Genomic DNA, 16,615 nt, shown 5'->3' with positions numbered 1-16,615 from the left:
ATAGAGTCTTGAAGGAGTCCAGGGAGCCAGGCTCTTCAGCCCGAGGGACTGTGGTTACCAGTCCCAAGGCTACCTGTGCTCAGTCTGACGTATCCTGGGTTCTCACCAACATTTTAAAATTAGATTTCCTCTGACTCAGTCTGCTTCTCCCCCTAAAATAGTGTATCAGAGTTGTACTTCTTAATAAACTTGCATGGGGTGGCCATCGGCTCACACACATACTGATACCTCCCTGGAACCTCCTGTTTGGGGACCTTAATTTTGGTTGTTTTTGGTCTCAAACTAAGCTGGCTTAGACTTTTAATGCCCTGCTTCCACCTCCCATAAGGTGGCATGAAAGGCCATTGCCACCACAGAAGGCTGGGAATGTATGACTGTTTGGCCAACAGTGTGCAGCTGAGAGAGATGCGAGCAATCCTAAGTGTGCCTTAGAGCAATTGCTGCTGCCTGGTGACTGTCGATTAGGTGGCTTAAATGTGACCTGAATGGGCTGGGCGTCGTTCCAGCTGTGAGCAGGTAGAGAGTCCGTGAATGAAAATAAATGAAGGGAGGGAGGGAGGGAGGGAGGGAGGGAGGGAGGGAGGGAGGGAGGGAGAACGGACATGAGTGGCCTTAGGTATGGTGGAGGAGAAAGTTATTGTAGATAAATGGGAGAAGACAGCAAGAAGCAGGGACACGTGGTAGAACTCGGGGTGAACATGACCCGTATGAGGAGAGGAGGGAGGGGAGAGGCCAACCAAGAGATCAGGAACATAAAGGGTAGATTAAAAAAAAAAAAGACAAAACCCTTCAGGTAACCTCAATGGTCGGATTACAAAGGGAAAGGCAGCTGGGGGAAGGGCAGCCCAGACCCTGGGCTGGACAAGTTCAGGGTAGGGGCTGGGCACGCCAGCCAAGGTTGTAATAGGTAAGGACTGAGGGTTGCAGGGAGAAGCTGGCAGACAGTCTCTGCTTTGATAACCTGACATCTCTGTCCAGGAGGATGAAGTGCCTACTGTGTTCAGAGGAAGTGCAGGAACGGCTCTGCAGTCGGGGTGCAAGGTAGGGCTAGGAAGCACCGTGCACGGTCTGGGCAAGCCACGCTCTCAGAGAGCGCTGTCACCAGCCAATCAGGGCCTCGCGGCGGACTGCCAGTCAGAAAGGAGCGGGCACTTCCGGTCCGCCACAGCGCAGGCTCGGATGAGTGTCTGAGGGAGGCTCCCGCGCTCTCTGTTTCGCGCTGTGACCGGCTGCCCGGAGCTGTGAGGAGAGCGGGCGAGCTCAGACCCCGCGCCATGGTGAGCGGGGCCGCCGTCCCACGCGGGGCGGATCGCGGGAGCCTGTTCGCCCGGGGCTGCGGGAACCCGCGGAGAGACGTGGCCCACCCTAAGGTCCCTGCAGTCCCTGGAACTCACGCGCCTGGCGTCCGCTGAATGACTTCCATTCCTGGGGTGCGCCTGTGCAGGACAGGACTGGGGGACTGCCTGTGGGTCTGTCCTTGTTGCTGACGTCATCCTGCATTGCTCGCGCATGCGCGGCTTTCCTAGGGAAGACAGGTTTGCTGAGCCGCGGAGCTCTGGCTTCCCCGCGTCGTCTAGAAGTTCCGCACTTGGCACCTGACGTGCAGGAGCAGGACCCGTCTGCAGTTAACTCTGCGCCGGTGTCATCACGTCTGTGCTGTCCACGCAGTCGCATGTAGATGCCACCGTGGTCCGGTCCCGTGTGTTAGGAAGACAGACCCGCTGTGGTTCCCTCCTCAGGTGTCAGAATTGACCGAGCATTAACTGTGGTTGTGTCCTAAGTGTTCTCTCACGTTCTGCGGGTGTCCGTGTTCTGTCTCAGACGGCGCAGTCTTTATTGCAGGGGTAGGGGAAGTGTTGAAGTCAGGTGGTGTCACTGTGCTGTTTATTCAGTCTGTGTTGTTCATGTTTCCCTTCATGATGACCTTTCGTCGTCGGTTTTCTGTCGTTCGCTGCAGAAATCGTTAGATTCTTTATTGGACATTTGTTGAATCTGTAGCTCAGAGTGTGTACTGAGATAATACTGAGACAATTCTTGTCTACATTTCTTCAGGGTGACAGCATATGTGGAATGTATACACTTACCGTGTATGTAAGTTAGCATGTCTGTTCTTTGCCAGCTCTTCTTAGTGCTAGCTGGAGGCTTGTTTTTACTGAAGAGATTCTTTATTAAAGTCTAACACTGTTTTTTAAGGGTGACTTGGTCCCATGTGTAGCCCCACAAGGCATCGATATTGCTGTCCTCCTGAATCCACTCATTATTTGGATGAAAGGTTTTAGCACCACACAGTAATAAAACTACCCATTTGAGTTATGGAGTGTGCTGTCCATTCAGTAACAGGAAAAGGGGTTGTATTTGGAGCACAACTTTTTCCTTGAGACCAAAATACAGGGAATAATTTATTATATACATTACAGGGGGAAACAGGTTAGGCATTGAGCTGCAGAGGTCTCTGATATAAAGACAGATTTTATGGGGGCAGGATGAGTGCCTTCTGTGTACTTTCTCAGCATGAGTTAATTAGTACCATATGAATGAAGGCAAACTAAATTGGTAGGTATACAATTTCTGGAGGTTAGCTTGAGCCAGTGAAATTTTCAGTTGGGCAGTTCTCTAATATTGGTAAGTGCAAACCTGGCGAGAAGATCGAGACACAGGGAATTTGGCTGTAAATTCTTAGCACCCAGTGGGTAACATTTTACACAGGACAAGTTGATACAGTCAGTTATAAATGGCATTTTTCTACCTTGAAGTGGCCTGCTCTGTTTCAACATCAGTATGGCTAAGTGTCCTTTTAGTTATTTTTTATCTCTTGAAATGCCATGTATTGGTATCTATGGTAGTGTTCTATTGCTGTAAAGAAAAATCTACTGTTATAAAGGAAAGCATTTAATAGGCTCACTTACAGTTTCAGAGGTTTCGTCCATTGTCATCATTGAAACAAGGGACTATGCCGTGCAGATAGGGAAAAAAATAGGTGCTTACACCTAAGTTTGGAGGCCTCACCTATTTAGTCCCTCACTAGACATGGTAGGGAAGTTTATATTGAGGAAACCTATAACCTGCCAAAGGAAGGAGGCTCCTTTCTATTCTGTATAATGTTTTCTTCTTTTGGTCTTCTTCTCTGTGTCTCTGTCTCCTTGTCTCGGTCTCTCTCTCCCTCCTATCTCTTTTTCTGCTTCTCTCAATTTTTTTCTCCTTTCTTTTTCTTTGTAGCTCTTTCTACTTAGGTTATATTTTTGTTTATATTTTTTCAGTAGCTTTAGGCTCTTATGTTTGAATGTCTGGTCCTCAATTATTAGAACTAATTGTGTAAAATTACGAGGCATGCCTATGTGGCAGTAGGTGTGTTTTGTTTGTTAAGGTGTGTCACTGTAGTTGGGCTTTGAGGTTTCAGAAGACCTCTGCAGGGTAAATGTTTCTGCCTGGATGCCTGTGTTAGGATGTAATACTCACGCCCATATCTGTCCACAGTGATGCTTCCTTTCATGGTGATAATGGACTAACCTGTCACTATAATCAATCCCCAAATTAAAAGCCTTCCATTATAGAGTCACCTTGGTTATAATGTTTCTTTACAACAATAGAAATTCACTAAGATGGGTTGTTCGTGTAATACTTTGGCATATTACCTGTCTGTATTCTGTCCATGTTACATGAAACTCAGTAAGGCTGAATGAAAAACTGATGGATTGTTTTCTTGACAAAACATTCAGTCTGTGGCATGGTTATCATTGATGACTCATGCAGGACTGTGAGGGTTCATTAAAGGAAGCCTTGATGATGAAGCCTCTTTTGCATTTTGAGACCATAAGATGTTCAGATACCAAGTTTGAGACACTTGTCATTTGACAGAGAGAGATGTGCGAAAAGTCTCGGTGAGAAAGGGTCATGCAAAACCTTTGAAACTGAAGCCCCAGGTATCTAACACAGAACTGCAGGGTTTAGTGTTTTCCTAGCAGGGTTTCAGGCTTGCCTTGCTTTAATCTGTCTTTATTTCTTTAGAATAAAAATGTGTATTCTGTTCCATTGTGTGTTGAGTAGATATAAATTAGTGTTTTGAATTTACAAGATGTCGAAGTCAAGAGATTGCTTTGAGTGTCAGAAGAATCTTTGAACATTCAAACAGTGTTGGAACTGCACAGTAATCCGGGGATTCTGAAGTTAGACTTAAATGCATTTGCATCATGGCTTGGCTGTGACCCTGTCATGACATATGTGACCTGTGGCGGGCTGGATGGAGACTCTCCCAGGCAGTGCGGTGGATGTGAACGTCTGGTCTGATGGCGGATGTGAACATCTGGTCTGTGGCTTTCACCAAGGTACTTATGGAACCTTTAGGAGGCGGCTCCTGTCTGGAGGAAGTTCATCTCTGGGGAAGGGCATTGAGTGTTCATTCCCTCAGCACACTTCCTTTTCTTTGTGTGGTTGAAATTGAACACCATGCTCCCTTCTCCTGTGGCCACACCATCACCACCATCACAGACTCATGTCTGACAAAATAGAACCAGTTGCTTTCCCATGCCAAGCCATTTTACTGCATGATATTTTTATGTTTATATTTTTGGCAGATGGATATTTAGTTTTTTGTACATGTGTAACATTTGGTTCTGTTCTTACATTTACCCAAACCTTGACTTTTGATCTTTGGCAGAGGGTATCACTTTTTACAGCAGGTTGGCCTGCATTCAAGGCATTAATCCTGAATCTCCTGGATCATTGTGTTTTAATTAGGGTTTCTAAACACCATGACCAAAAAGCAAGATTTTGTTGTTGTTTTTGTTGTTGATTTTCTGTTTATCTTTTTTGTTTTTTAGGGGGGTTGTTTGTTTACACTTCATATCAGTGTTTATCTTTGAAGGGTGTGAAGATGGGAACTCAAACTGGACAGGAACATAAGGTAGGAGCTGATGCAGAGGCCAGAGGGATTCTGGTTACTGGCTGCTTCCCCTGGCTTGCTCAGCCTTTGTTATAGAAGTTAGGACCACCAGTCCAGGGATGGCACCATCATCAATGAAGCTGAGATCTCCTTCCTCAATCAGTAACTGAGAAAATGCACTATAGCAGGATCTCATGGAGGCATTTCCCCAACTGAGGCTCCATTCTCTCTGATGACTATGGCTTGTGTTAAGTTGACACAAAACCAGCCAACTGACTGCTTGTCAACTTGACACACAAACACATCACTATTAAGCTACAACCCCTTCTTTGTTATACATCCTCAAGAACTTACATTAAAGACATAAATAACCTTAAAAGTCTCACAGTCTTATATGCCATAGCTGGTTGATATTCATGGGAAGCCTGCCCTTTTCTGAAGAGAAACAGAAGAGGAATCAGTAAGGTGGGGGAAAAGGGGAGATGGGGGGAGGGACTGGTAGGAGAGGAAGAAGGGAAAAGTGTGGTCAGTATATAAAATCAATCTACTCACACATTTTTACAAATTCAAACACATTAAAACTTCAGTCTCGTTAAAATATCCAATTTCTCTAAAAATACAAAATTTCTTTAAAGTTCAGTCTTTCAGCTGTGGACTCCTGTAAAAATCAAAATTAAATGAAATACCTTCTTCAAGAGGGAAGAACCAGCGCAGTCACTATGTGCACCACATAAAACTCTTAACAGCATAAATAAGTCGGTGTCCAGTTATTTGGAATTCACTCACGATCTTTAGCGTCACGTCTCTGGCCTGCTCCTCCACACACTTGCCCTTAGTTCCAGCTAGCCCCACTGCACTGCTGCTACTGTACTTGGTGGTTATCCCGTGGTACTGATGTTGCCAACACACTGGCGTCTTCTGCTGCAGCTGGCTCGCACCATCACCAATAGCTTCTCATAGGCTCCCTTCCTGGTACCAAGCCTCAAATTCTCTGCATGACCCTTCTGTCCCAGGTCTTCAGCTGCCACTGAGGCTCTTCCTTTACTAATGGCCTCTCCTGGCCTCTCAGGGCCAAGCCTCAGCTGTTCTCCATGACCCCTTCATGCCTCCAAAAGCAGTTCCACTGGGTGACTCTCACACTACCAAGTTTGGATGCTAGAACAAGATACAACAGTGGCCAGTTCTGGAACACTGTTTCTGTGTGCTGACCCTGAGGGAACATTTCCTGGAAGACTCCATCTCAGTGATGCCGGTCTGTCTTTAATCACCACTAATTTCTTAGCTCCAGCTATCCAGTGTCAAGTCTCCCAGGAACACAGAGGTTCCACTTTGGAAGCAAGCTAGTAAGCTGCTCCCCTCTGTGGTTTCTGTGTTACGTCCTTCCTCCAGGGTGCTGTTCTCTTGTTGATCATGACTGACTTTTCAGCCCTAGCTAAAATGAAGAGTTTTGGATTAATGGCATTGGCAGAGAAGATTTCAAGAACAGCCCAGTATTAACTGTCATGTGGTTATAAGTGGTCACACTTACACAGCTTTATAATGAGAAGAAGCAGTGGAAATACAAAATGATTAGTTTGAGGAGAAAAGGAGAACCAAGTTTGGCTGCCATCCTTCCCTCTCAGCCCACATCTACTGGGAATCCCATAGACCTACCCCTTCTAACCACCCTCTCCACACTTGTTGCTTTATCTCAGGCCCCAACTCCAGAAGGCACTCCCTGCTGACTGACAGACCGCTCCTGCCAGGGAACAGGGAAGCTGTCTGTAAATCTTCCCCTTTAGCTGCACTACAGGGAGTGTAATGGAGCTAAGTCCATGCACAAAGAGATAAAAGTTTAAAGAAAGCTTGATACTAAGTGGAATAAAGAGAGTGGTGACCTCTCTCAGCCACCCAACCAGCCAGAGTTCCAACTTGTGAATAGGAATTAAAGAAAAACATCTGAACTGAAGGAAACCCTCAGAAAGCTAGTGCAAATGTAATTGAAGGGACAAAGTTTCATCCTCAGGAATCAGCAGAACTTGGCAGCTTTGGCCACATCTTTATGGCTTTAGAGTCAAGGATACAAGAATGAGGTTGTGGGACCTCCCTCTGCTGGTAGGGAGAGCTGGGCCTGGTGTGTGCCAGAAGCGTCTGTGTTGGGTTGTCTTGTGTCAGGTTGACACACAGTCTAGAGTCCTTGCCAAAGAAGAACCCTCAATTGAGAAAACGCCTCAAGCTGTGGGGCATTTCCTTAAGTAGTGAGCAATGAGGGGAGGCCCGACTCATTGTGGGTGATGCCGTCCCTGGGTCAGGGGTCCTGGATTCCATCAGAGAGCAAGCTGAACAAGCCATGGGAGAAAGCCCGCACGCTCCATGGCTTCTGCATCTAGGCATCTAGGGTTGGGATGATTACAGGTGTAGGCTCATTTCTGTGTTTGTCCTTTTTTGGGTATGTGTTTTATTTCTTGGTTTTTGTTTTCTCTCTGCATTTTCAGGAACTGTAATGGCTATGTGTTGCCTGGTAGAAAATTCTCTTTGGGCCTTTTGTTTCATCCACTTAGGGTTTCAGGTAAAATGTGTTGCTGGATATTGGGAGCTGACAGTTAGGAATGGGGAGAGGCTAGGTGTCTGAAGCAGTTCACAGGAGAGAGGAGAGCAGAGGTCAGTCAAGGTCTGCTTCCTTTGTCTCCTTGGAATGGGGGAAGATAGAGAAGAGAAGACATTCCAGAGGGTATGCTATATCGCTGGGAATGAGACTGGTGGGTTGGATCTAGAGGAACAGCACGAGAGGCGAAGATTTACACACAGCTTCCCTGTTCCCTGGCAGGAGTGGTCTGTCAGTCAGCAGGGAGTGCCTTCTGGTGGCACTATTAGAAAGTGTGGCCTTGTTGGAGTAGGTGTGTCACTGTAGGTGTGGGCTTTAAGACCCTCATTCTAGCTGCCTGGAAGTCAGTATTCTGCTAGCAGCCTTCAGATGAAGATGTAGAACTCTCAGCTCCTCCTGCACCATGCCTGACTGGATGCTGCCATGTTTCCACCTTGGTGATAATGAACTGAACCTCTGAACCTGTAAGCCAGCCCCAATTAAATGTTGTCCTTTTTAAGGACTTGACTTGGTCATGGTGTCTGTTCACAGCAGTAAAACCCTAAGTAAGACAGAATTTGCTACCAGGGACTGGGGTATTGCTGTGATAGGCCAGACTATGCTTTTGTTTGGAAGAATGTGGATTTTGGGACTTTGGATCTGGAACTCAGTGGAATGCTTCCAATGGGGTTTAATGAGCTCTCCTAGTAGGATATGGAAGACTTTGTTACTAAGAGTGATTTGAATTGTGTGGACCTGGGCCAAGACGTTTCAGTGGAGAATTCAGTATGTGGCCTAGAGATGGGTTTTGCCCTTGTCTAAAGAGTCTGCCTGAGGCTAAGGTGAAGAGACTTAGATTAATTGTATTGACAAAGGATGTCCCAGAAATGCCCATCATAGACTTTGTTCTCTGGTTAAGTCTCCTGAAGAACATTTTAAACAAGCATAGATCCAGTCATGGTGGTACACACCTTTAATCCCAGGAGATAAAGCCAAGCAGATCTCTGAGTTCAAGGCCAGGCTGGGACAGAGAAAGTTCTAGGTAAAGAAATGTTAAGTCCAGGCATGGTGGTATACACTTTTAATCCCAGGGGACAGGCATGCAGATCTCTGAGTTCAAGGTCAGTCTACAGAGCATGCTCCAGGACAGCCAGGCTCAGGCAGTGAGGGAGTTGGAAAACAGAAAGCTGGTGATGATATAATAGAACAAGAGAGCCATGCTCCAGCTCCTGCAAGCAGCAGAAATTGGCAGCTTCAGCCACATGGCTATTGGATCCGGCTTTAGGGGCCAGAACAGAAGGGACTACGGGGACAGTTGGTGCTGGTCAGCTGGAGCTAAGAAATTAGCAGTGATTAAGAAGAGACCAGCATCACTGAGGTGAAATCTTCTGGGAAGTATTTTCTGAGAGCACAAAGATGCTGTGTTCCAGAGATAGCCAAGGTTGTACCTTGTGCTGCAGCTGTGCTTGGTAATATGTGAGAGGCACCCAGTGGTACTGGTTTTGAAGGCATGAAGGGGTCACGAAGGGCAGCTGAGGCTTGGCACTGTGAGAAGTCACGGAAGGTCATTGGTGAAGGTGCAGCCTCAGTTACAGTTGATGGCCCAGGACTGAAGGGGTCATGCAAAGAGGTTGAATCTTGGCACCATGAAGAGGGCCTATGAGAGGCTATTGGTGAAGCCTAGTTACAGCAGAAGACCCCAGTGTATTGGAGATGCCAGTACCATGGGATCATCAAGAACAGCAGTGACAGTGGAGTGGATCAACCTGAACTTAGAGTTCTACAGAAGGCAGAGCTGGAGGAGCCCAGAAGATCATGTATGGATCCCATGCATTGAAGATGCCAGAGCCGTTGGCTGTCTGCTGAGGAAAGCTGCTAACAGGAAGGGGAACCCCTCCCTGTTAAGAAGGAGAAAGAAGTTTGTTGCACTCAACAAAGATGAAAAAGGAGTTGGAGATCTGAAGACCACTTTGACATCAGAATTGGAGATGCAGAGTTTGCCCAGCTGGTTTCCTGTCTTACTTAGGGGATTACAGTTAACTGATTGGATGAATCTCAGAAGAGACTTTGAACTTTTAACATTGTTGAGACTGTTATAGATTATGGGGACATTTGAAGTTGGACTAAGTGTATTTTGTATTATGCTATGTTTAGATATGGCCCCCATAGACTCATATGTTTGAACAAGCCTTTGGGAGCCAGGGAGTGGAATATGATGGTTTGTATATGCTTGACCCAGGGAGTGGCACTATTAGAAGGTTTGGCCTTGTTGGAGTAGGTGTGGCACTGTGGGTGTAGGCTTTAAGACCCTCATCCTAGCTGCCTGGAAGCCAGTCTTCTGCTAGTGTAACTGCCGTTTCTTTTGTAACGGCCGTCGGGTTCTGCTACTTTGTAAAGGCCGGCCGGTTCTGCTGCTCCGGTCGGCAGGTCAGGGTCTAGCAAGAGAGAAAGTGGGGACGGAGGAAGGGGAAAAAAGGGGCGAGAGACGCAAAAGATAGATACAAGCCAGAGTCCGGTGGAGTCTCTTCAAGTCTTCTTTATTCTCCTACTACTTACTACCTCTACCTCCTACTTTCTATCTCCTCCTCGACTCCTCTACTCCTCTACTCTTCTATAGAAGGGAAATCCTGGGTATTTATACCCTTTACCACGTGACTTGCCCTCGTGGACAATCTCAACTGAAGCCACTACGTCACGTGCCTTGTAGCCATGGATACCAGGAGCACCTGGCAGCTGGGGGCACTAAACAGTGTAACAAGATGTTTATCAGAGTGCGCTCAGCTATTGCAGGCTGTTGAAACAAGTCTCTTGTCAGGGTATATGGCTCAAGATGGCTGTAAAGATGATAGCCACTTTCGGCTAAGAGTCGGCTCCCAACATGCTAGGAGCCTTCAGATGAAGATATAGAACTCTCAGCTCCTCCTGTACCATGCCTGCCTGGATGCTGCCATGTTCCTGCCTTGATGATAATGGACTGAACCTCTGAACCTGTAAGCCAGCCCAATTAAATGTTGTTCTTAAAAGAGTTGCTTTGGTCATGGTGTCTGTTCACAGCAGCAAAGCTCTAACTAAGACAGTCTCTCCCAGGCTTCTTGGTGCCAAGCCACAGATTCTCTGTGTGATCCCATTCACTCCTAGGCCTGCAACTGCTACTGAAGCTGTACCTTCCAGGCCTCTCGTAGTGCTATGCTTCAGCTGCTCTATATGACCTCTTCATGTCTTCAGAACCACTACCACCTGGGTGAGTCTTACACTCCCAAGCTTGGCTGCTAGCAAAAGATGCACCATTGGCCATGTCTGGAACACAGCTGCTGTGTATTGACTCTGAGAAAACCCTGACCAGAAGATTTCCTCGGGGATGCTGGTCTGTTCCTACCACTGCAAATTTCTTGGCTGCAGCCAACCTTTGTCACTTGTCCCAGTAAGACAAAGGTTTTACTTTAGTGGTTCTGGTCTCTTGTTAATCACAATTGATTCTTCAGTTCTTTGAGACCAGATATCATAGATTCAGCCACAAAAAGGCTTGGTAGTCTTTACTTCCCTCTGAAACACAAGCCAGGACTCCATCTTCTGTACTGTTGTCAGTAGTCTTTATCTTTCAAGCTTCCACACAACAGCTCCCTGAACTCTCAACACTCAGTGACTAACCCAAAGTTCCAAAGTCCTTCCACAGTCCTCCCCAGAACAACATGGTTATATCTGTGACAGTGTCTCCCCACTATTATTTCACTAACCTGTCTTGTTAGGGTTTCTATTGCTAGGATGAAGCACTATAATTAGAAAGGAAGTTTTATACTGGCTTATACTTCATATCACTGTGCATCAAAGGAAGTCAGAAAGGAACTACAGTGGCTGGAGGCGGAGGGAGGAGATGATGCAAAGGCCATGGAAGAGAAAGCTTCTTCCTAGCTTGCTCAGCCTGCTTTCTTATAGAATCCAGGACCAGTAGCCCAAGGATGGCACCACCCACAATGGGCTGGACACTCCACCATCAATCACTAATTAAGAAAATGCCGTACAGGCTTTCCTACAGCCTCATCTTCTTGAAATTATTCTTAGTTGTGCTTCTTTCAGATTATCTTGTGTCAAGTTGACATAAAACTATCCAGCACACCTGGATTACAGGTGGACAACATTCTCCTTACCTTTGTTTATGTTTAAAGTTTTTTTTAATTTTTAAAAATATATGCAGGAGTCCTTTGGATACACACACACACACACACACACACACACACACACACAAGAGCATTGGATTCTTTTGTGTGTTGAGACTTGATCCAAGTTCCCTGCAAATGCAACACATAATCAGAACTGTTGCTTCCTTTCTGTATCTAGTTTTTTGAGCAGCATTTTCTTTTGAGAACTTTTTGATTTCTTAACCAGTAGTTTATTAAACGTACATTCTTTTGTTGTAGGAATATCCTGATAGCCTTACAGTTTACACTGGGGTACTCCAGTTTTCTGGTGGCCAAGCATAGAACTGGAGTCACTACAGGGCCCTCTTACATCCAACACAATTCAAACACCAAGCCGATACAGAAAAGAAAAAGGTAATCAGGCTGCTTTTGATCAAAGACACAGAACTGACTCTGGAGCTGACCTGTTCTGATCAAGCCAGAATGTTTTTAGGCCTTTAAGCCTAAAAACTACAAACATCTGTGCCGCATTACAGTTACGTTTTTCACCCATTATGATTTAGGTGTAGTGGACTTCCTTAGGAACATGTATTTGTGGTAAATTTATCCTGTTTCTTCAGTCCAGCTGCACAATCAAGTGGGACCCCCTCTCTATGGAGAGGACTGAGATGCGCGAGAAAATGAGGCACAGCAAGTCAAGAAGTCTGATCAAGCTGGCCAAGATTTGATTGGTCTCACTGGTTATATACTCTGAAAACAGGGTATGGGGAGGGCCAGGAAGGGAAAGGGGGCTTTGCAGGTGGAGGAAGCTGGCTGCAGCTGTGGGGTCTAACTAGGTTATACCTGTTGTTCTCACAAAGCCTTGCCGTTACCAGGGATTCTAAAAACATCTGTTTAGCAGGATGTTGGCTAAATCTAAAGATCAGGAGGAAGGGTTACTAGTGTGGGTTGCTATGAGGCCTTGTTTGAAGCTCTGAGAACTGACAAGTGAATCATGGAAGGTAAGCAGAAAGAAGAATAGTAGATAGGAGAGCCAAGGGTGAGTGTTTGCCGAGAGTAAGGCCTTGCCATGGCTTCCCACAGCTGCTCTTATTGGTTGTTTTATTCAACCTTGGTTATGCAACTTGCCTAGCACTCACGTCTCAACTTGACAACAAGGATGTCAGTTACCTATATACATGTCTCTCTCTGCCAAGCAGGATGTCAGTTACCCAGGGCAGTCTTGGGAACTTTAACTTTATTTGACCCCTATTTAAAATGGAAGTTTACCTAAAATGGCTTCAGTTTGGTTCCTTCTTACAGAGCGAATGTTTAACTCTTTGGACAAATTTTGAGTGAGCCCCTGAGTGCTTTCCTTTTCAGTTTGTTTGTTTGAGACAGGGTTTCATTATGTACCTCGGTCTGTCCTGGAAATATCTACATAGACCAGGCTGGCCTTGAAATCATAGAGATCAACCTGTCTCTGCCAATTAAGGTATGGGATTACAGGTGTGAGCCAACATGCCCTTCTTGTTCATTCTTATTCGAAGTTAGTAGTTTTGATGCAGTTTTGTTGATGTATACTCAAGTGTTGGCTCTGTTTGCATGTCTTTCTGTATTTCTGTTGGTAGTCATTTGTATTGCAATGCCATATGCTATTTCTAGTCCCAGAAAATAGAGACAGGATCCTTCTTTTTAAAATGTCTTGGTGATTGCACTTGAATTTCCATGACATGAAATAAATGTGTGGAGCACACTGAATTATGTAAATATATTCAAAATGAAGTGTACATTACAATGCAGTCAGTCTCACCATGTCTATTATGTACATATATGGGCTATTTTAGGCCGCAGTGAGCTATGAGGATGTGCACGTGAACTTCACTCAGGAAGAGTGGGCTTTGCTGGATCCTTCCCAGAAGAGTCTCTACAAAGATGTGATGCTGGAAACCTGCTGGAACCTCATTGCTATAGGTAAGAATGTGAGTTTTCCCTTCACTGGCTAGACAAGGGGACAAGTGTTTGTTGGTTATTGGTGCACCACTGTGATCTCAATTATGAAAGCGGAAGAATGTGGTGAATAAATCAGTCATGGTTCTCAGGTTCAACGAAGATAGTGACTTAAACTTTGCATAATTTCTAATAATACAGAAGACTTTTTCTGGTACTATATTTTAGGCTACAAATGGAACAACCAGAATATTGAAGAACATTGTCAAAGTTCTGGAAAACATGAAAGGTACTCCTCTTTTCTCTCCTCCTCTTTTTCTTTTCACCCTTCCATGATATTATTGAGCCTTAGCATATCAAGTTGCAGTAAGACTAGGCGTATCTTATTTTATTTTATTATTTATGAGGCAGCCCAGTAGGGGAAATGAGTCTCAAGGGCAGACAAAGGAGTCAGACAGCCCTGCTCCTGCTGTTAAATGTTCCACATAAAGAATAAGCTACACAACTGTTACATATGTGCAGAGGGCAAGCACATGATTGTCCTGATTGGTGAGTCTCTGTGAGCTTGTGGGCCCAAGTTAGGTGATTCTACAGGTTTTCTTGTTATGTCCTTGACCACTCTGGCTCCTACAATCCTTCCTGCCCCTGGTCATATACCTAAATGTTGGTGGGATGTTCTTTAGGTATATGCCCAGGAATGGTATAGTTGGGTCTTGAGGTAGATCTACTTTCAATTTTCTGAGAAACCACCAAATTGATTTCCAAAGCGGCTAGATAGGTTTCCCCCCACCAGCAGTGTGTGCTCTGCTTACTCCACATCCTCACCATCATGAGCTGTTGCTTACATTTTTTATTTTAGCCATTCTGGTGGGTTTAAGATGGAATCTCAGAGTCATTTTGATTTGTATTTACCTGGCGACTAAGGATGTTGAACATTTCTTTAAGTGCTTCTCTGCCATGAGAGATACTTCTGTTTAGAATTCTCTGTTTAGATCTGTACCTCATTTTTAAATGGAGTTATTTGGTTTGTTAATGTTCAATTCTTGAGTTCTTTATATATTTCTAATATCAGCCCTCTGTCAGATGTGGGGTTGGTAAAAATCGTTTCCATTCTGTAGGCTTCTGTTTTATCCTTTGATGGTGTCCTTTGCCTTACTGAAGCTTTTCAGTTTCATGAGGTCTCATTTATTAACTGTTGATTGTAGTGTCTTGAGTTATTGGAGCTCTGTTAAGGATGTTTTCTCCTTTGCCAATGAGTTCAGTGCTATTCCCCACGTTCTTTTCTATCAGATTTAGTGTATCTGGATTCATACTGAGGTCTTTGATCCACTTGGACTTGAGTTTTGTGCAGAGTATAGCTACGGATCTATTTGTATTATTCTACATGCAAGTATCCAGGTAGACCAGCACCATTTGTTGAAAATGCTTTATTTTTTCCCCTTGTATAATTTTGGCTCCTTTGTCAAAAATCAAGTATCCGTAGGTGTGTGGATTTATGTCTGAGTCAATTCCATGGGAGATTTTCTTCTGATGTCTTTTTATGTGTACGTTGATACATATATATTTCTGAAGAAATTTTAATGTGCCCTGAAGCTTTAAGGAAATGAAAGACTGTAAATAAGCACAACTTTCTGATGATTATTAAAACTTCACAATACTATATACATCAATGTCAGGTAGCTGGTCAGTGTTCGCAAGGCATTCCTCTAAGAGAGACAAAGGCTTAACAGATGTCACCATTTTAATCCTAGCCCTGTGAGAGCCATGTTGTAGAACTGTCCATCCATTTAGTTTTGTACCATTCACATTGATTAGGGGATCAGTGTCTGTCCAAGGCCTTTTATAAGCAAATAATCTATATTAATGCTAGTGTTCCTCACACATTCTTAGTGATTCATGACCGTGCACTGAGAGGAGCAGTTTATGAGACACAGAGGGTTGCTGTGGCGGAGGAACCTGAATCCTGATACAAAAGGTTAGACTATGTGAATGCAGTGTGAAAACCTTTTATTTGTTATTTTTATTTAATAGGTATATCATCTGTCACTCAGGATACAAGCCATTTGAGCATAAGGGGTATAGAAAGATGCAGTGTACCTCTCTCTCTCCTACAACAGTTAGAAGATACATAGTAGTCTCTGCTCTGAGTGGACTTCATGAATATGACGACATGACTTTACAAGCACTTAATGTTCCAACTACAGTGGGAATGCATCAAAACCAGACTTATGATGGAGAGAAGCTTCATGAGTTCCAGAAATGTGGGGATTCTTCTGTCTGTCCTGGTGCACTTTGCACATGTAGTGTGAATCGCACTGTAAGAAAGTGTTACGAATGCACTCAGTGTGGTAAAGCTCTGAGTTCTCTTCAAAGACATGAGAAACCTCATCTGGGAAAAGGAAGTGATAACTGTGAGCCATGCACTGAAGGCTCTAACCGTCCCCACTGTCGTCACACACACAAAAGAACCAACAGTGAAGAGGATCCCTATGGACGTAACCAACATGATAAAGCCTTTGAATCTGATTCATCTTTAAAGTTACACAAAAGAACTCATTTGGAAAAAGCATCCTATAAATATAATCAGTGTGTAAAAGACTTTGGACATCTCAATTGTCTTCAAGTACATAGAACTCACACTGGAGAGAAACCTTATGAATGTAATCAGTGTGGTAAAGCCTTTGCAAGTCGCCATAATCTTAAAATACATGAAAGAATTCATACTGGAGAGAAACCCTATTTGTGTAATCAGTGTGGTAAAGCCTTTGCATATTTCACTAGTCTTTGCAATCATGAAAAAATTCATACTGGAGAGAAACCCTATGGATGTAATCAGTGTGGTAAAGCCTTTGCATGTCGCAGTAATCTCCAAATACATGAAAGTTCTCATAAAGGAGAGAAACCCTATAAATGTAATCAATGTGGTAAAGTCTTTGCACATATCATTTATCTTCAAAGGCATGAAAGAAGTCATATTGGAGAGAAACCATATGAATGTAATCAGTGTGGTAAAGGCTTTACACAATTTGGGCGTCTTCAAAAACATTACAAAAACCATACTGGAGAGAAACCCTATAAGTGTAGTCAGTGTGGTAAAGCCTTTGCAAG

The 16,615-nt window shown here is 44.5% G+C and overlaps 1 protein-coding gene across 1 annotated transcript in view; it reads left to right on the top strand.

Annotated features, from left to right (window-relative positions):
- The first annotated feature begins 1,179 nt into the window (after positions 1-1,179).
- Positions 1,180-16,615, top strand: part of LOC114633395 (zinc finger protein 431-like) — a 15,916-nt gene continuing 480 nt past the window's right edge. The window contains exons 1-4 of the mRNA XM_028781979.1: positions 1,180-1,277; positions 13,405-13,531; positions 13,736-13,796; positions 15,539-16,615. The exon at positions 15,539-16,615 is cut by the window's right edge and continues 480 nt beyond it. Coding sequence (XP_028637812.1) covers positions 1,275-1,277; positions 13,405-13,531; positions 13,736-13,796; positions 15,539-16,615 — 1,268 coding nt within the window. The 5' untranslated portion in view covers positions 1,180-1,274. The remainder of the gene's footprint in view (positions 1,278-13,404; positions 13,532-13,735; positions 13,797-15,538) is intronic.

Source organism: Grammomys surdaster, unplaced genomic scaffold, assembly GCF_004785775.1.
Source record: "Grammomys surdaster isolate TR1022 unplaced genomic scaffold, NIH_TR_1.0 607, whole genome shotgun sequence".
In the NCBI taxonomy this organism is placed as follows: domain Eukaryota; kingdom Metazoa; phylum Chordata; class Mammalia; order Rodentia; family Muridae; genus Grammomys; species Grammomys surdaster.
Note: the sequence above shows the minus strand (reverse complement) of the source record. Positions and strands in the feature narration are given on the sequence as shown.